At 49.9% G+C, this 20257-nt stretch overlaps 1 protein-coding gene across 4 annotated transcripts in view; it reads right to left on the minus strand.

Annotated features, from left to right (window-relative positions):
- Positions 1 to 20257, minus strand: part of mrvi1 (murine retrovirus integration site 1 homolog) — a 317269-nt gene that overhangs the window by 154161 nt on the left and 142851 nt on the right. For 3 of the 4 annotated variants that reach the window (XM_072466158.1, XM_072466161.1, XM_072466160.1), the window contains 4 exons: positions 17319 to 17445; positions 16193 to 16337; positions 15055 to 15142; positions 10843 to 11025 (listed from right to left, as the gene is read on the minus strand). In XM_072466158.1, coding sequence (XP_072322259.1) covers positions 10843 to 10911 — 69 coding nt within the window. In that variant the 5' untranslated portion in view covers positions 10912 to 11025; positions 15055 to 15142; positions 16193 to 16337; positions 17319 to 17445. Of the gene's footprint in view, positions 1 to 10842; positions 11026 to 15054; positions 15143 to 16192; positions 16338 to 17318; positions 17446 to 20257 lie in introns of those variants that run through there. The other variant, XM_072466159.1, reaches the window with a different exon arrangement.

Below are 20257 nucleotides of genomic sequence, written 5' to 3' on the forward strand. Positions count from 1 at the left end.
AAATGACAAACAGCAACGGCCCCAGAACAGATCCTTGTGGTACTCCACTTGTAACTGAACTCCATTCTGAACATTTCCCATCAACCACCACCCTCTGTCTTCTTTCAGCTAGCCAATTTCTGATCCACATCTCTAAATCACCCTCAATCCCCAGCCTCTGTATTTTCTGCAATAGCCTACCGTGGGGAACCTTATCAAACGCTTTGCTGAAATCCATATACACCACATCAACTGCTCTACCCTCGTCTACCTGTTCAGTCACCTTCACAAAGAACTCGATAAGGTTTGTGAGGCATGACCTACCCTTCACAAAGCCATGCTGACTATCCCTAATCATATTATTCCTATCTAGATGATTATAAATCTTGTCTCTTATTTGCTATCCTCCAGTCCTCTGGCACTATTCCTGTAGCCAATGATGACATAAAAATCAAAACCAAAGGTCCAGCAATCTCTTCCCTGGCCTCCCAGAGAATCCTAGGATAAATCCCATCAGGACCCGGGGACTTATCTATTTTCAGCCTGTCCAGAATTGCCAACACCTCTTCCCTACGTACCTCAATGCCATCTATTCTATTAGCCTGGGTCTCAGCATTCTCCTCCACAACATTATCTTTTTCCTGAGTGAATACTGATGAAGAATATTCATTTAGTATCTCGCCTATCTCTTCAGACTCCACACACAACTTCCCATCCCTGTCCTTGACTGGTCCTACTCTTTCCCTAGTCATTCGCTTATTCCTGACATACCTATAGAAAGCTTTTGGGTTTTCCTTGATCCTACCTGCCAAATACTTCTCATGTCCCCTCCTTGCTCGTCTTAGCTCTCTCTTTAGATCCTTCCTCGCTACCTTGTAACTATCCATTGCCCCAACTGAAACTTCACACCTCATCTTCACATAGGCCTCCTTCTTCCTCTTAACAAGAGATTCCACTTCTTTGGTAAACCACGGTTCCCTAGCTTGACGCCTTCCTCCCTGCCTGACCGGTACATACTTATCAAGAACACGCAGTAGCTGATCCTTGAACAAGCTCCACTTATCCAGTGTGCCCAACACTTGCAGCCTACTTCTCCACCTTATCCCCCCCAAGTCACGTCTAATGGCATCATAATTGCCCTTCCCCCAGCTATAACTCTTGCCCTGCGGTGTATACTTATCCCTTTCCATCATTAACGTAAACGTCACCGAATTGTGGTTACTGTCCCCAAAGTGCTCTCCTACCTCCAAATCCAACACCTGGCCTGGTTCATTACCCCAAACCAAATCCAACGTGGCCTCGCCTCTTGTTGGCCTGTCAACATATTGTGTCAGGAAACCCTCCTGCACACACTGTACAAAAAACGACCCATCTAATGTACTCGAACTATATCTTTTCCAGTCAATATTTGGAAAGTTAAAGTCTCCCATAATAACTACCCTGTTACTTTCGCTCTTATCCAGGATCATCCTTGCCATCCTTTCCTCTACATCCCTAGAACTATTTGGATACTACTTCGTGTAGCGCACAAAGACTCCATGAGACGAATATAGTGAAGTCGATGAGGCTTTATTAAGCGTGTCTGTTCCCCAGCAGCCCGATAGTAAACTGGCATGCGGGGGAAGACACCGGCTTCTTATACTTCGCCTTCAGGGCGGAGCTTGAGGCCAACGGCCAACCAGGACCCGGGATCTGTCAGCCAATGACATTAGGGCTTCCAGTCCCACATGACCCCCAATACATACTACCACATTCACCCCTTGTCAAAAATGAACCCGGCGGGGTGATGCTTCGTATGGTGGTAAGGGTTTACAGGGCTGGTCCTGGGAGGATAGAACAGTTACATGGTAGTACAGTATTGGACAGTTTCGTCCTGTTACAACTATTTACAGAGGGTATAGGAAAAACAAAATGTTCATTGAACAGTCCATCTTTGTCGGTCGGGCGGTCTGGTCGTCCGTGTCGATCGCCTCGGCCCCGGCGGTGGTGGTGGTGCTTGTACCAGTGTTGTCGCCTCTGGGAGCCGCACGGTTTCAGCTGTCAGTGCAAAGGGGAGGGGGACTGATCCTCCTGGGAATGGGGCGGTCGCGGGGTGCGGCGGTGGCAGGAAGGGGGGCGGTTGGGTTGATGGTGTCGGGGGGGTGTGCGTGGTGCCGGCGGGCGCCAGATCCCGCAGGGAGACCGTGTCCTGTCGGCCGTCGGGGTACTCCACGTAGGCGTACTGGGGGTTTGCGTGGAGGAGGTGAACCCTTTCGACCAACGGGTCCGCCTTATGTGCCCGCACATGCTTTCGGAGCAGGATGGGTCCTGGGGCCGCCAGCCAGGTCGGCAGCGACGTTCCAGAGGAGGACCTCCTAGGGAAGACAAGGAGACGCTCGTGCGGCGTTTGATTAGTGCTTGTACATAATAACGACCGGATGGAATGGAGAGCGTCCGGGAGGACCTCCTGCCACCGTGAAACTGGGAGATCCCTGGACCGTAGGGCCAGTAGGACGGCCTTCCAGACCATGCCGTTCTCCCTTTCTACTTGCCCGTTCCCCCGGGGGTTGTAGCTGGTCGTCCTGCTTGAGGCTATGCCCTTGCTGAGCAGGAACTGGCGCAGCTCGTCACTCATGAAAGAGGACCCACTGTCGCTGTGGACGTATGCGGGGTAACCGAACAGTGTGAAGATGCTGTTCAGGGCTTTAATGACTGTGGCCGCGGTCATGTCGGAGCAGGGAATGGCAAAAGGGAAGCGGGAGTATTCGTCAACTACATTAAGAAAATATGCGTTGCGGTCGGTAGAGGGGAGGGGCCCTTTGAAATCGAGACTGAGGCGTTCAAAGGGGCGGGAAGCCTTAATCAGGTGCGCTCCATCTGGCCTGAAAAAATGCGGCTTGCATTCCGCGCAGATGTGGCAGTCCCTTGTGACTGTACGGACCTCTTCTAAAGAGTATGGGAGATTGCGGGACTTGATGAAGTGGTAAAACCGAGTGACCCCTGGGTGGCAGAGGTCCTCGTGGAGGGTTTGGAGGCGGTCAATTTGTGCGTTGGCACATGTGCCGCGGGATAGGGCATCGGACGGCTCGTTCAGCTTTCCGGGCCGGTACAAGATCTCATAGTTGAAGGTGGAGAGCTCGATCCTTCACCTTAAGATCTTGTCATTTTTAATTTTGCCCCGCTGTGCATTATCAAACATGAAAGCTACCGACCGTTGGTCAGTGAGGAGAGTGAATCTCCTGCTGGCCAGGTAATGCCTCCAATGTCGCACAGCTTCCACTATGGCTTGGGCTTCCTTTTCCACTGAGGAGTGGCGGATTTCTGAGGCGTGGAGGGTTCGGGAGAAAAAGGCCACGGGTCTGCCCGCTTGGTTAAGGGTGGCCGCTAGAGCTACGTCGGAGGCGTCGCTCTCGACCTGGAAGGGGAGGGACTCGTCGATGGCGCGCATCGTGGCCTTTGCGATGTCCGCTTTGATGCGGCTGAAGGCCTGGCAAGCCTCTGTCGACAGAGGGAAGGTCGTGGTCTGTATTAGGGGGCGGGCCTTGTCTGCGTACTGGGGAACCCACTGGGCGTAGTACGAAAAGACCCCCAGGCAGCGTTTCAGGGCTTTTGGGCAGTGCGGGAGGGGAAATTCCATGAGTGCGCGCATACGTTCGGGGTCGGGGCCTATTATCCCATTGCGTACTATGTTGCCCAGAATGGCTAGCCGGTCGGTACTAAAAACGCACTTGTCCTCGTTGTACGTGAGGTTCAAGGCTTTGGCGGTCTGGAGGAATTTTTGGAGGTTGGCGTCGTGGTCCTGCTGATCGTGGCCGCAGATGGTTACATTGTCGAGATACGGGAACGTGGCCCGTAACCCATGTTGATCAACCATCCTGTCCATCTCCCGTTGGAAGACCGAGACCCCGTTTGTGACGCCAAAAGGGACCCGTAGGAAATGGTATAATCGCCCGTCTGCCTCGAAGGCTGTGTACTTGTGGTCACTTGGGCGGATGGGGAGCTGATGGTAGGCGGACTTGAGGTCCACGGTGGAGAAGACTTTATACTGGGCAATCCGATTGACCATGTCGGATATGCGGGGGAGAGGGTACGCGTCTAGTTGTGTGTACCTGTTGATGGTCTGGCTATAGTCAATGACCATCCTTTGTTTCTCCCCTGTCTTCACTACTACCACCTGCGCTCTCCAGGGACTATTGCTGGCCTGGATTATGCCCTCCTTTAGTAGCCGCTGGACTTCGGACCGAATGAAGGTCCGGTCCTGGTAGCTGTACCGTCTGCTCCTAGTGGCGACGGGTTTGCAATCCGGGGTGAGGTTCGCAAACAAGGACGGGGGTTGCACCTTGAGGGTAGCGAGGCCGCAGATAGTGAGGGGGGGTATGGGGCCGCCGAATTTAAACGTAAGGCTCTGTAGATTACATTGGAAATCTAATCCCAGCAAGGTGGGGGCACAGAGTTGCGGAAGGACGTTAAGTTTGTAGTTTTTGAACTCCCTCCCCTGCACCGTTAGGGTAACTATGCAGAATTTCTGGATCTGTACGGAGTGGGATCCTGCAGCTAGGCAAATCTTTTGTGCGCTGGGATAGGTGGTCAAGGAACAGCGTCTTACCGTGTCGGGGTGTATAAAGCTTTCCGTGCTCCTGGAGTCGACTAGGCATGGCGTCTCGTGGCCGTTAATTAGGACCGTTGTCGTCGTCGTCTGGAGTGTCCGGGGCCGAGCCTGATCGAGCGTAACCGAAGCGAGCCGTGGTTGTAGTAGTGGGGTGGGGTCCGTTGTTGCCGTCCAAGATGGCGTCGGGGATGGACAAAATGGCCACCCCCATACATCGCACGTGGCTGGGGGGTCACAAGATGGCGGCGGGGTGGACAAAATGGCCACCCCCATGCGTCGTACAGGTCTGGGGTGGTCCAAGATGGCGGCGCTCTTCCTCCCCTCGTGGTGGCCGGGACCCAAAATGGCGGCGTCTGCGGGTCGCACATGGTGTGCTGGGGGGTCTGGGGAGCGCTAGGACCGCGAGCGCTAGGACCGCGCGGAGCTCCCTCACTGCGAGCGCTAGGACCGCGAGCGCTAGGACCACACGGAGCTCCCTCACCACGAGCGCTAGGACCGCGGGCGCTAGGACCGCGCGGAGCTCCCTCACCGGGGACAGCGGTGGTCGGGGCCCAAGTTGGCGGCGCCGGCGGGTCAGGCGTGGGACCGCGAGCGCTGGGACCGTGCAGAGCTCCCTTGCCGGGGACAGCGGTGGTCGGGGCCCAGGTCGGCGGCCCCGGCGGGTCAGGCGTGGGGCCGCGAGCGCTGGGACCGTGCAGAGCTCCCTTGCCGGGGACAACGGTGGTCGGGGCCCAGGTCGGCGGCGCCGGCGGGTCAGGCGTGGGGCCGCGAGCGCTGGGACCGTGCGGAGCTCCCTCGCCGGGGACAGCGGTGGTCAGGGTCCAAGTAGTTGGCGCCGGCGGGTCAGGCGCGGGACGGGGGTTAGGGTGGCGTTAGGGACGCGAAAAACCCCCTCCTCTCCGTGGGGAGTGTTGGCCGGGACCCAAAGCGGTAGCGCCGGCGGCGGGTCATACGTGGGCTGCGGGAAGGGGGGTTGGGGAGCGTAGGCGGCGTGCAGGGCTCCCAGTTCTCCCGGGACCGCGGTGGTCAGGACCCAGAGCGGCTGCGCCTGCGGGGCGTCCGGGAGGGGGGTTAGTGGGTTTGCCGCGACGGGTACGTACGGGGCCCAATGGCCTGCCGCGCGGTCGGGGCCGTAGGCGCGGGTATTACGCGCGCCTACGTCTAGGGAGGCTGCTAGGGCCCGTGCCTCTGAGAGTCCTAGCGACTCTTTTTCTAGAAGTCTTTGGCGGATTTGGGAGGATTGAATACCTGCCACAAAAGCGTCGCGTTAACATGTCCGTGTGTTCACCGACGGGCAGCTGCAGGCTCGTCCCAAAATCAGCAGCGCGGCGTAGAACTCGTCCATCGATTCTCCGGGAGCTTGCCGTCTCGTCGCGAGCTGGTAGCGAGCGTAGATTTGGTTAACTGGGCGAACGTAGAGACTTCTGAGTGCTGCGAACGCCGTCTGGAAATCGTCGGTGTCTTCAATGAGGGAGAAAATCTCCGTCCTCACCCTCGAGTGCAGGACCTGCAGTTTTTGTTCGTCTGAGACTCGGCCGGTGGTCGATCTGATGTAGGCCTCGAAGCAAGTCTGCCAGTGTTTGAAGGCTGCTGCCGCATCCACTGCGTGGGGGCTGGTCCTGAGCTCCATAGTCCTTTTTAGACACGCTTAATAAATTGTAGCGCACAAAGACTCCATGAGACGAATATAGTGAAGTCGATGAGGCTTTATTAAGCGTGTCTGTTCCCCAGCAGCCCGATAGTAAACTGGCATGCGGGGGAAGACACCGGCTTCTTATACTTCGCCTTCAGGGCGGAGCTTGAGGTCAACGGCCAACCAGGACCCGGGATCTGTCAGCCAATGACATTAGGGCTTCCAGTCCCACATGACCCCCAATACATACTACCACACTTCGGAACTACTTCGACTCACTTGCTGAGTCGAAGCTCCGAGTAGACTGCTTGTTTCGGGACTAACGTGTCAGGCATGTGGACGATGTGGCCCACCCAGTGGAGCTGATCGAACGTGGTCAATGCCTCAGTGCTGGGGATGTTGGCCTGAGTGAGAACACTGATGTTGGTGTGCCAATCTTACCAATGGATTTGCAGGATCTTGTGGAGGCAGCGCTGGTGGTAATTCTGATGGGTTTTGAGGTACCTGCTGTACATAGTCCACTTCTCTGAGCCACATAGGAGAGAGGGTATCACTATTGCTCTGTAGACCATAACCTTGATGCTAGGTCTGAGGTCCTGGTCTTCAAACACTCTCTTCCTCAGGTGAACGGAGGCTGTGCTGGCACAGTGAAAGCGATGCCGAACCTCAACATCAATGTCTGTCCTTATAGGTGCATCCACAGTGTGGTTAGGGAGGGAATTCCAAGATTTTGACTCAATAACAGTGAAGGTAGAGGCCACAGGTATGGAAGGTGCTGAGAAGGAAGCTTTGTCGAGCTGCTGCAGTGAATCTTGTGGATGGCACATGCCATGTGTTCTTGTCATCTTTTGATTTCCCCAGCTCGCCACGTTGATCTATTAGCAGGACATTTCTGTCCGTCTGAATTTATGTGGTTGTTCACAATTCCTGCACACCCTTTTCTCCGTTTGGGGGTAACCTCTTTCGTTGCTGCTGCACTGCACAAACCCTGTGCCTTTCTCTGGGCTCAACTGCCATTTGGGTTGTCAGTGTCTTCAACTGCCCACTCGTGGCTTCATATGCTCTGGCAGTGTCTACAGCCTGCAATGTTGTTTTTTCATGGGATGTGGGCATTGCTGGCTAGGCCAGAATTTATTACCCATCCAAATTGCCATTGAGAAGGTGGTGGTGAGCTGCTTTCTTGAACCGCCACAGTGCATGTGGTGTAGATTCACCCACAGTGCTTTTAGGGTGAGAGCTCCAGGATTTTGACCCAGCGACAGTGAAGGCATGACAATATATTTCCAAGTTAGGATGGTGAGTGGCTTGGAGGGGAACTTCCAGGTGGTGGTGTTCCTATGTGTCTTCTGTCCTTGTCCTTCTAGACTAGATGGTAGCGGCTGTGGGTTTGGAAGGTGCTGTCTAAGGAGCCTTGGTGAGTTGCTGTTACTGTGCTTCGGTGGTGGAGGGAGTGAATGTTTGTGCATGGGCTGCCAATCAAGTAGAGTACCTTTGTCCTGGATGGTGTCGGGCTTCTTGAGTGTTTTTGGAGCTGCACTCATCCAGGCAAGTGGAGCGTATTCAATCACACTCTTGGCTTGTGCCTTAGAGATTGTGGACAAGCTTTGGGGAGTGAAGAGATAAGTTTATGCTGCAGGATTCCAAGCCTATGGCCTGATCTTGAAGCTCCAGTATTTAGTTGGTCATTCCAGTTCAGTTTCTGGTTAATGGTAACCCCCAAGATGTTGACTATGAGCTTGTCCATCCAGGTTAGCAGTTTCTGTACTTCAGGGCATGCGGAACCCCAAATTAGTTAATCTATCAGCCTTCCATTTGGGTCCTTAAACTTACATTTCCTCGCTGCATTTTAAAATCTTGTCACAAAGTTATCAATCGGCTTGGTTAATTCCTGTCTGAGGCATGGAAATTCGTACTGGCAGACCTGATGATTTGATTTTGGCTGGATATAAGTGCTGAATCCCTCAAATATATCATCTAGGTTTTTGCTGTCCTCTTTCGGTAAGCTCCCAGCTGTTAAATAAATTCAATCCTAGATCTCCCGACCCACAGGAAGTAGCCGACCCTCTCTTTAGTATATTTTAGGAATCTACTGAATGCCAATCGGCACTTTTGTTAAAGCTTCACAAATGACATTATCAGCTTCTTAATTAATTGTTGGCTGTAGCTGTGCATTCATTGCTGTGTGGGCTGACATTTCCTTTTACGTCTTTGTGCAGTTCTTTTTCCTCTGGCACTAATGCGGGTCGATTTTCCAAATCAACACTAAATACATTTTTTACTCACAGTCACTTGCTGGCACCGTGCGATGTGTTCTCTTTTCCTTTGGTTCCCAGATGTTGTTAATAATTAAAGTTTAATTTTGCAAAGATCAGAAACTCTTTTAATTTTGCCTTGCTGTCTGGTTCAAAGGAAGAATCAGCTTGAACTGGTTATGTGCACATCACTTTTAGTGCAGCTATGAAATGTGGACCCCTAGAAACTTACACATAACATATTAGTGCCCAGCTAAGTAGTTCTCAGCTGTTTACAGATAATATAACAACATATAACAGTATACAGTACAGCCACAGCGTGGCAGTGATGGAGGGGGTGATTGTTTAAGGTAGTGGACGGGGTACTGAGCAACAGACTGCTTTGTCCTGGGTTGCATTGAGATTTTTGAGCATTCAGCCTGGCAACTGGAGAGTTAATAGTCTTAGCAGCCTGTTAAAGTCAACACATTTGGGCACTTTATTTTCACCAAGCTTACTCCTGGGTTCAAGTAGTGACTACTTGCTGAGGAGTACGAAGTTCCATAATAACACTGCACATTCTCAAAGGAAATGTGCAATTTAGATGTGGTTTTGCTGAGCATTGAAACACGCTGATCAGATATGAAATGGATAAACCTCCTTTCAATGACAAATGGCACTATCCCAATGCACATCAGGCTTAATGGTGGCCAGCAAGGCTGGAGGAAGGGAATGCCTGTAATATGTATTTGGCGCTAAAATATTTAAATTGCAACACATAACCCATTATCAGTCTAAGCTCACGAGAAGCCCTCTGGCCTCTCAGTCAGAAGGTCATGGTTAACCATCCAGGACAAAGCGGCTCATTTGATTGATACCCCATCCGCGAAGGTTCATTCTCTCCACCACTGATGCACAGTAGCAGCAGCGTGTACCAGCTATAAGGTGCACTGCAGGAACTCACCACGGCTCCTTAGGCATTACCTACCAAACCCAAGACTACTATCATCTAAAAGGATAAGGGCAGCAGACACCGCCACCTGGAAGTTCCCCTCCAAGCCATTCACCATCCTGACTTGGAAATATATTGCCAATGCCTTCACTGTCGCTGGGTCAAAATCCTGGAACTCACTCCCTATCAGCACTGTGGGCGCATCTACACCACATGGAATGCAGCGGTTCAAGAAGGCAGCTCACCACCACTTTCCCAATGGCATTTTGGGATGGGAAATAAATGCTGACCTAGCCAATGAAGCCTGTAACCCTTGATTGAATAAACAGAACAAATATAACCTAATCTGACACTCTAGGGAAATATTGAAGGAGTGCAGCACTGACAGAGATGCCATCGTTTAGATAAGCCAAGTCCTCGTCTGCTCTTTTGGGTGGTTTAAAAGATCCCACAGCCACTATTTTGAAGAAGATCAATGGAGCCATGTTCTTAGGTCAATTGCCAAGATTTTCCAGCCCCACCGTGGCATGTTTACCCACACAAATGGTATTTAAATCCCCATCGACTACGGCAGGACCTGCACTGCTGCCTCACGGCGCCGAAGGCCCGGATTCGATCCCCGCCCCGGGTCACTGTCCATGTGGAGTTTGCACATTCTCCCTGTGCCTGCGTGGGTCTCACCCTCACAACCCAAAAAGATAGTGGATTGGCCACGATAAATTGTGCCTTAATTGGAGAAATAAAAATTGGGTACTCTAAATTTATATTAATAAAAAGATTTTGGCAGGACCAGGAGGTATGAGCAATGGGAGGGGTCAGAAAATCGTGCCCAATATTTAACCTTCAACCAATATCACTGAAGCAGATCACCTGGTCATGTATCTTTGTTGGACTTGATGTAAGCAAATTGACTGACAATTATCTTGGGTCTGCCACTTTCACATGTTTGAGGCCTTTACCACTCCTAGGCAGGCCGCTCTCCTACTTTGGGTTAAAAGCACCGCACCTTCATAGAATCTCTACAGTATAGAAGGAGATCAATCAGGCCATTGAGTCTGCACCGACCCTCCAAAAGAGCCCCTACCTAAGCCCACTCCCCCACGCTATCCCCATAACCCCACCTACCCTGCACATCTTTGGACATTAAGAGGCAATTTAGCTTGGCCAATCCACCTAACTTGCACATCTTTGGACTGTGGGAGGAAATCGAAACACCAGAGGGAATCCACGCAGACACAAAGAGAACATGCAAACTTCACATAGTCACCCAAAGCTGGAATCAAAACTGGGTCTCTGGTGCTGTGAAACAGGAGTGCTAACCACTGTGCCTCTGGACCTCTCCCCTCTTTCGGTATTTCTCCTACTAATCTTAAACAAAACTCCTAGCCAGATAATTAGTCAGCCAGGATGCAACAATTGAAAAAAGATAGGTGTAGTTCTGCAGTCAGTTATTTCTTACGCTGGCTGAAGAGCTCTGCATTCTGTCCTGGTCCTCACTTCCTTCTTCCTCTTCAGGTAGCGTGGGCATGGCGGGGGCTGCAATGCAATGTGGACTGCGAGATGGGTCGGGCTTTGGCAATGCAAAATGGCTCAGCAATGTTCGAAGGGAGAAGCACGGGGTGGAATCTTCGTCCTCTGATAACTGTGTGTATATAGAAGGGAAGATTTGTCAAACTCAAGTTAAAGCATTTTTTTTTTAACACTAAAGCACCATAACTGATGACATACTCCAGACTTCAAGTTCCAATTAAAATAAACAGAATGGGGATATGATTTCTAAGTATCCCTTTTTTTCCAAGTTTCCACTTTCACGGTCTTAACTTTCCTTTGTCATCAGTTCCATTATCATGAATCAGTTGAATGGTGGAAGACAAACTAGGGAGTGACCCACCTCCTGGAATAATAATTTGTTCCAGGGTCAAAAATTGAGGGGCGTGATTCTCCGTCGGCAGGATCTTTCGCTTCTCCGGCAGCACGCTAACGCCCGCGGATTTCTGAATGGTGTGGGGTTGGCCACAATGGGGAAACTCCATTGGCCGACTGCCAGGACAGAGGATCCCGCTGCCAGCGGGGGCGCACCGTGCCAGAAAATGGGTCTGGCGGGATGGACAATCTCGCCTGAGGTGTTTAACATGATTAAGGAAGTTTATAGGGCTGATCGAGTGAAACTATTTCCTCCAAGGGGGAGTCCAGTACAATGGAGTAAAACCTTAACATTCCAGCCAGACTATTCAGGTGTGATTACAGGAATCCCAGCTTCACAATATCCTGGCTTGGGCTGATAAGTGTCAAGTTACATACAAGTGCCAGACAATGGCGATCTCGTACAAGAGAGGGTCTAACCCTTGACATTCAATGGCATTACTATCACTGAATCCCCCACATTCAACATCCTGGGGGTTACCATTGATCAGAAACTGATCTGGACTGGCCATATTAATACTGTGGCTACTAGGGCAGGTCAAAGGCTAGGAATCCTACAGCGAGTAACTCACCTCTGACCCCCCAAAGCCTGTCCACCATCTACAAGGCACAAGTCAGGAGTGTAATCGAATACTCTCCACTTGCCTAGATGAGTGCAGCTCCAACAACATTCAAGACGCTTGACACCATCCAGGACAAAGCAGCCCACTTGATTGATTGGTGCCCCTTCCACAAACATTCAATGCCTCCACCACTGACGAACAGTGGCAGCCGTGTGTACCATCTACAAGATGCACTGCAGGAACTCGCCAAGGTTCCTAACAGCACCTTCCAACCGTACAACCACTACCATCTAGAGGGACAAGAGCAGCAGATAACTGGGAACACCACAACCTGGAGGTTCCCCTCCAAGTCACTCACCACCCTGACTTGGAAATATTTCACATTTCCCTCACTGCTGCTGGTCAAAATCCTAGAACTCCCTCCGTATCAGCACTGTGAGTGTACCTACACCTCAGGGACTAAAGTGGCAGCTCACCACTGCTTTATGAAGGGCAACATGGGAAGAGCAATAAATGCTGGCCCAGCCACCGACACCCACATCCCATAAATGAAGTAAAAAAACACAAAGAGTGGAAATCTGGAAAGCTTTAACGTTGGAGTAATTGGAATTTTCAAGAATGAGATTGATAGTTTTTTTGTTGGGTAACACTATTAAGGGTTGCAGAAGGAAGGCAGGTAAATTAAATTAAGATACAGATAAGCCATGATCTAAGTAAATGGTAGGAGAGACGTGAGGGCTAATTTGTCTCCTCCTGTTCCTGTTGGAATGGAGGTGAACAGCGCAATCTAAAGAGAGAGGAAAATATAGGAAGAGTCATTCCAAGCCAGGCACCATGCTACAGAACATTGGAATAGGAATAGACCATTCAGCCCTTTGAATCATTGAATTACTATTCAATGACATCACGGTTGATCTGTGTCTTATCCCCACCCACCTGCCTTGGTTTCATATCTTTTTATATTCTATCTAGCCAAAACCTATCATTCTCAGATTTAAAATTATTAATTGAATTTCCATCTACTGCTTTTTCTGTGCAAGAAAGTTCTAGATTTCTACCAATCTTTGCATGAAGAAGGGTTTCCCCAGAGCTACTTCCTCAATTCCCTTCAAAATCATAAAATCACCCAATCAAGTCACCGCCTAATCTTCGATATTCTCAGACCATGAAATTACTCCCCATAATTTGGTGAATCTGTGCCTGCATCTGCTCCAAGGCCAGTGTACCCCTCTTGAGGTGCGATGTTCAGAACATTGATATTGTAAGATTTACAGCACAGAAGGAAACCATTTGCCCCATCATGTCTGTGCTTTGTGAAAGAGTCATCCACCCAGTCATTCCAGCTCTTGGTACCTCAGATGGATATTGAAGGGTGAGATTTTCTCCGATATCAGCAAAGTCCATTGTCAGGCGGGAAAAGCGTTGATGACCCTTTAATGGCAATGGTGGCTTTTTACACATTATAGTGGGAGACTTTGAACGAAAAGGCAGGCAGGGGGTTCCATGACGTCTCGCTGGTGGGCAGCCTCAGATTTCTCCACCCCGCCATCAACCCCACACTTTGATGGTCCAGATGCCAATTTTAAAGGCCACTGTGCACAGCGAACACACCAGAATACAACCTTTACCCAGGCGCGACCCCGGGCATTATCCTGGTGCAATTCTATCCCTGCTGAGCATGCACTCACCGGTGAGCACTCTTCAGAGTGCTCTTCACAAAGCACACTTTGAGATCAGTTGTGCATCACGTTGTTCTGAAACCACACCACCGTGGATGCATTTTATGATATGCCAATGTTTAAAATGAGGTTCCCGATGTTGAACGGCGGGAAACATGGCCTGCCATTGATGAGAGCGGGGGGGGGGGGGGGGGGGGGGGATCATTTCCGTTGATGTGAAACGCAACTTTGGCCTTCCCGTCCACCAAAAACAGTTGGCCAATCAGAGGCCAGCGACTCATCAGTACTCAGTAGTGCCCCTGGGGAGGTGATGGTTTCTGTTAGTACTACACTCACGTGAGGCCTCGGATTAAGGGAGAATTAGGCCTAGGTGAGTGTTGGTGGGAGAAGTGTGTGTGTGTGTGGGGGGGGGGGGGGGTTGGCATCGAGGGCAGGGGATGACCCTCTGCCAGCCCCTCTGTTCTAAAGCTGGGTCCTGCGATCTGGTACCGAGTGCCTTTGAATGAGGGACCAGTACGCAGGAGACTCAAAGACAGACTAGCAAATTTGCTACTTGTATCCTCATGCAGGGAATAATGAGTTGTAAGATTAGAAAGCTGACGATAAAAGGACATGCCATTTGAGATTAAAATAGAAGTGCCCCATTCGTTGGTTTCCCATTGGCCTGTTGCTCTTACAGCATTCTCAGTCAGGACTATCAGAACCAATCATCCATTTAGCCCCCAGAAAGAAAAAAAAAGTAACTAGCCTATCTACCTAGGAACAAAATATCCAATCCAAGTGCAGTAGCAAATCTGATTAAACCCCTGATTACCAGCCCTACTGAATTCAAGATTTTAAACGGATGGAGACAATACTCGCTAATCAATAGATTACAGGAGAAGGGAGTTCACCAACTTCAGTCCTATTGAAGGCTCTGCAGAAATACCTCTCCCAGCCTTACGTGCCATACAATAATCTGGCTGCAGAAAATAGAGACAGAGTATTAACTTAATTGGCAGAAGAACCAAAGTGAAATTGAGCAGAATTATTTTTTCACGCAGGGAGTTGTGATTTTTGAATGTGCTGCCTGCAAGAACGATGGAAGCAGATTGAAGAGTAACTTTCAAACTGGAGTAAACACTGGAGAAAAGCCGAACCTAATTGGTTATGTGTTTAAAGGAGCGGTGCAGTGATAATGGGCTGATTGGCCTTGTTCTGCACTGTTTGAATCTGAAGATTCCAACGATGCTTCATCATACGATTGTGTCACTAAAGTATTTGGCTTTGTTTGGGTTGTTAGTGTAAAAAGCACTCGATGAGGATCACTGGGTGATGATCGAGCTAAAGTATGTTGTCAGATAAAGATCAGTCCCTGTGGAATTCAGAGTGCAGCCTCCAGGAACTGATGGTCAAAGGGGCATTATTCCAAACATGGAGGAAGTATTTGAAAGACTCTGGTTTTATATCAAGTTGCTGGTAGTTGTCCATACTTTTGAGTAAGAGATCAGGAAACCCCAGACTCACTGCTGGTGCCGGAGGCTGTGCTTCAGGCTCCGGGCTCAGTCCTTGCTCCTCAACTGCCTCCTGGGATAGTGTTCTGTCTGAGTCGTTCCTTAACATTAAAACAAGTAACAACATAAAAGAACAAATTTGACAGCTACTCCTACAAGTTCTAAACTGCAAAATAATTATTTTTATAATAACCAGCCTCGTTTGTTAGGCTCCAATCCAATCTGTACAGTGCCTGTCCATAACACCCCTGCCTCGGATTCAAATCCTACTCTTGAGCACCCAATCCAGGCTGACACACTTAGTGCAGCACTGAGAGTGGGCTGCATTGTTGACAGGTCAGTGCTGAGGGAGCACCGCACTGTCAGAGGGGCAGTACTGAGGGAGTGCAACATTCTTGGAGGGTCAGTACTGAGGGAGTGTTGAACTGTTGGAGAGTCAGTTCTGAGGGTGCGCTCCACTGTCCGAGGAGTATTATTTAGGAAGCACAGCACTGTTGGAGGGCAGTACTGAGGGAGTGCTGCATTATCTGAGGGTCCGCACTGAGGAAGTGCTGCACTGTCTACGGGTCAGTACTGGGGGAATGCTGCACTGTCAGTGGGAAATATTCCATTGTTGGAGGCTCAGTACTGAGGGAAGTGTTGAACTGTCAGAGAGTCAGTACTGAGGGAGCGCTGCACTGTCCGAGGACCATTACTTAGGAAGCGCAGCACTGTTGGAGGGACAGTATTGAAGGAGTGCTGCAATGCAAGAGAGGGATACTGAGAGAGGTCTGCATTTTTGGGAGCTCAGTACTGAGGGAGTGTTGCACTGTTCGAGGTACAGTCTTGAAATAATGTAGCTGCTTTGATGCAACATGCACGATATTGGAAGCTTTAGTGTTGCCACAACATTCTGACTGTAGTGTAATTCATTGTCTGACATTGTTTATTCCGATTCAGATGAACTGCAATTAACATATTAACATAGAGCTGGTTTAGCTCAGTGGGCTAGACAGCTGGTTTGTGATGCTGAACAAAGCCAGCAGTGCGGGTTCAATTCCTGTACCAGCTTACCCAAACAGGCGCCGGAATGTGACGAGTAGGGGCTTTTCACAGTAACTTCATACTTGTTACAATAAAAGGTTATTATTATTATATTATTTTAGTCTCACCTGCTTGTGGTCTCTGTGTCCCTCTCTTCAGTTAAAAGCTCCTTTGATGGTGAAAGGTTCTCTCCTTCCAATTGACCCAGTGGTCTTAAAGGCTCCAACCTTCCAAATGGTTGACAACTCCAGGAATGTGCTAGATTAAGGGCATCTATGTGACATTAAGCACAACAGAAATTAATCCTTTGCTCTGACTTAGAAGTATCTCTATCGGTGTCTTGAGATAGCATCAAAAAAACAATGGTAATGGCTCCTGGATCTTATTAACTTCCTAAGGACACCTTACACTCAATGTGTTCTCTGACTACTGATATCTGCAAAACCACAGGAATAATAAGGATGGGCAAGACTTCAGTTGCAGCTCTCACTCACTCTGAATCAAGAAGTTGTGGGTTCAACCCCCAATTCAGAAACATGAGGCTGGATTCTCCGTGTCTGAGGCTACGGGCCTGAGCCAACGGAGAATCCGTGGTGTTCCAGGACGGGAAAACAATGTGAATCCCTCACCGATTCCGGTACCGGTGAGGGGCTGGCATAAGCAGCACGTGGAACACCCGCGGAGAACGGCTGGTGAATTGCCGGAACCCAGGCCACGCATGCGCAGGGCTGACATTCTGCAGCCGCGCATACCTATGCCCACCGGTGGCGCAGGGAAACACGTCACCGGCTGTGCTGGACTGCGTACCAACCCACCCCGAGCCACAGCCCATCCCCTGGCCACCTCCACCACTCCCCCCAGCCCTAGCAGAAGCCCCCTGGCCAGCGGCATGGATCCCGGCCGAGTGTGGCGGTGCTGGGCACTGTCCACAGCTGGCATGCCAGGTTCCCGACTACTGGGACCACACGTGGCCCGCGCCATTGGAAACTTGACCCATCGGGGGCGGAGCATTGCGGGATGGGCCAGCTGATGACGCGCCAATGATGTTGTGGCTGGGCGTGGCACGCATCCCGATGATGCCCGATTTCGGCATCGGGCAACGGAGAATCCCGTCCATGGGCTTGAATGTTATGTGGAGGCAGCAGCTCTGCTGAAACGTTGGGGGTGAGTCTAGGCCGCCCTGCAGACAGAGGCACATTGCGACATCCTGCAATTATGAAAGGTGCATTAGAAATGCAAGTTATTTCTTCTTACCTAGGAGAGGTGTACGCAGTCCCCAGCTGCCATGATCTGTGTGCAGTCCAGTGCGGATACCGAAGGACTGTTGACGCAATTGGACAAGGATCTCCTGAGATAGTGGCCACACATCTGTTTCCTGTTTCTGTAACGCAAGAAAAGAATTGATTGTAAGTTTGATATAAAAATAAAGTGAATTCAATTTTTTTCAAACAAACTAACTTAGAACAAAGGGGGTGGTTGGGGGCTGTTAGGGGAAACGTTTAAATGCTGTTCTGCAAAATTGATGTGATTGTGCTATACTATTTTTCATTTGCTGAGGGCATTATTTTATGCGTACAACTGTTCACACTCTTAAATGTACACTATATCGCGACACTTCAAAACTTCTAAACTCAAGTAACTTTGGAATACCCAGGATCCAGCTGGTTCACTTAATAATAATAATCTTAATTGTCACAAGTAGGCTTACATTAACTCTGCAATGAAGTTACTGTGAAAAGCCCCTAGTCGTCACATTCCGGCACCTGTTCGGGTACACTAAGGGAGAATTCAGAATGTCCAAATGACCTAACAGCACGTCTTTCGGGACTTGTGGGAGAAAACCGGAGTACCCGGAGGAAACCCACGCAGACACCGGGAGAACGTGCAGACTCCGCACAGACAGTGGCCCAAGCCAGGAATTGAACCTGGGACCCTGGAGCTGTGCAGCAACAGTGCTAACCACTGTGCTACCTTTTTTTTTTACCATCCTGATCGTCACATGATCCAATAACAATGGGGCGACTGAAAAGATCAATATCTTCGACATGTAGCCATGTAAAATGTCTGACTCCCGAAAATGGCGAACGGAAGAGGCTGATGGGAAAATCATCCAACAGGACTCAAACGGACAGCTGCAGGTAAAACTGTGTATTCTCCTCTGGGGAAGTCAGTCCAGACCGATACCTGCAGCCATCAACATCACAACAACCCAGCCATCTGCATATTAATCAGCCATCCCCGGGAACAATTGCTACAAATTAGCAACTCAAAGCCAACCCAGACCTTTCGGCGCCAGCAGGAGCTGACACAAAGAGAGGTAAACGACCACCCCTCGATCAAGGAATCGTTCCAGTATTTGAGAATATCGAACCAAGTGATTGGGACCAAGTCCAATCACTTGGAACCAAGTACAAGGTCCGCCCCGAGAGGCAGGAAGCCCCTGGGGACTATAAGAATAGGGGCCAAGTTCAACTCGACCCTTCTTCCCCGCTCCGCACCCTTCGAGACCCTTGCTGCAAGAAGACTGTAAGTTTTACTCCAACGATCGCTACCAGATAGACACTCCTGACTATCGACCTGTACCAGCTATTGAATCTCGCAGGCTCAGAACCCATTCGAAAGACCATTTGTTTCCCTGACCTGGTGGGTCATTTCCAAAGTTAAGTATTGGCCTTTTAGTGGTAGGTAGTAGTTTAGAAGTAGAATTATTGTATAAGTATTAATTGCTGTATATAATAAATGAGCGTTGATTTAACTCTTACTAAGCGGTGTGTTGCATTATTAATCATTACTTGGACTTGAACCACGTGGCGGTATCAGAAAGATACCTGGCGACTCATGAGCAAAGGTGACAGAATTAGAGCAAATGAACAAAGGCTAAAACAAGCAACATTTTGGCGACATCCTGACGGGACCCGATCTAGAAGTGGAAAACCACTCAGGGAGAACCCAAGAAATTTGAATTAGAATCCAATTGGAAACAGAAAACCACAAGTGTTCAAGCAGTTCTGATTAATAGTCATAATTTGGAAGTGTGTGTATGCATGCATAACTAACATGGCTATAAGGTAAAACTGATAGATTTTTGTTGCGTCAAAACTGTCAGAAGTCTGTATTTTCGGAAATTAGCGCAAGCCGTACCCGCATCTACGACATCGCCTTAGCCCCCTGTTCCAAATTTAAACGAAGCAAGCGGATAGGAAAGATGGCCATGCAGGCAATGCAGCGCCTCATGAACCCTGAGGAATTTGCGGTCGTAGTGAACAGCAGCAGTAGAGTGCGACAGTGTCCCATTTGGGAAGAGGAAATCCGGAAATATCTCAAGGGCAAAGGATGGCCCATGTGGAATGATTTCTGCGATAATGACGAATCAGGTCCCGGAAGTATAGGGCATACTTGGTGGGAGAACATGAGTGAGATACATAAAAAGAGCTTAGCGAAAGCTCGCAAGCCGATGGCAATCGTGTCCTGTTTGGCACAATTGCGAGGCACAGAGGAGGTCATCAAGATGCTCCGCAAAGAAGTTGAGGGCATACATCGGATGAGTAAAGTCGATGTAAGCAAAGTTGAGAAAGAGAATTTAGAGTTAAGGAGGAAATTGGCAGCAAAGGATGAAGAGGTGGCTGACACCAAACGGGGTCACCAGTCTTGTCTGGCGCATTTAAGCAGTTTCCAATCGCAGTACGAAAAGGCCTATCAGGACACGCCGCGTGCAGTCCTGGTAAGGAAAGAGACAGAAAAGCAGGTGGAGACGCTACAGAAACAATGTAGTGATCTCAAGGCAGCCTTGAGAACGCTCCACGCTGCCACCACAGAACAAAGCAGAGCACAATAGATCATGCAAAGTGCCAGAAGCAGATTGCAGACCTGCAATCACTGCTTTCGGTTCAGAAAGGGTTTCAGGAAACCTTTGGGGAAAAGTTAGACCAGGAAGACGGCCCTGATTGGGAAGAGTTACAAGAAACAGTGCAGATACGTTCAGGGAACATGTGCGCATGGAAAGCCCCAAAGGAGAAAAGCACCCCAACCCCCCACATAGCAGGTAGTTCAGGCTCCAATGAACCCTGTAACCACCCACTGCACAGCCACATCGGACGAGGCGGAATTTCTATATTCCACCCCCTTAACAGTGACCCAATTACGGGACGCGTGTGCAAGAATCACACCGTTCCTCCCCGCCGCAGACCCCCACC

This window comes from Scyliorhinus torazame, chromosome 10 (assembly GCF_047496885.1).
Source record: "Scyliorhinus torazame isolate Kashiwa2021f chromosome 10, sScyTor2.1, whole genome shotgun sequence".
In the NCBI taxonomy this organism is placed as follows: Eukaryota; Metazoa; Chordata; class Chondrichthyes; order Carcharhiniformes; family Scyliorhinidae; genus Scyliorhinus; species Scyliorhinus torazame.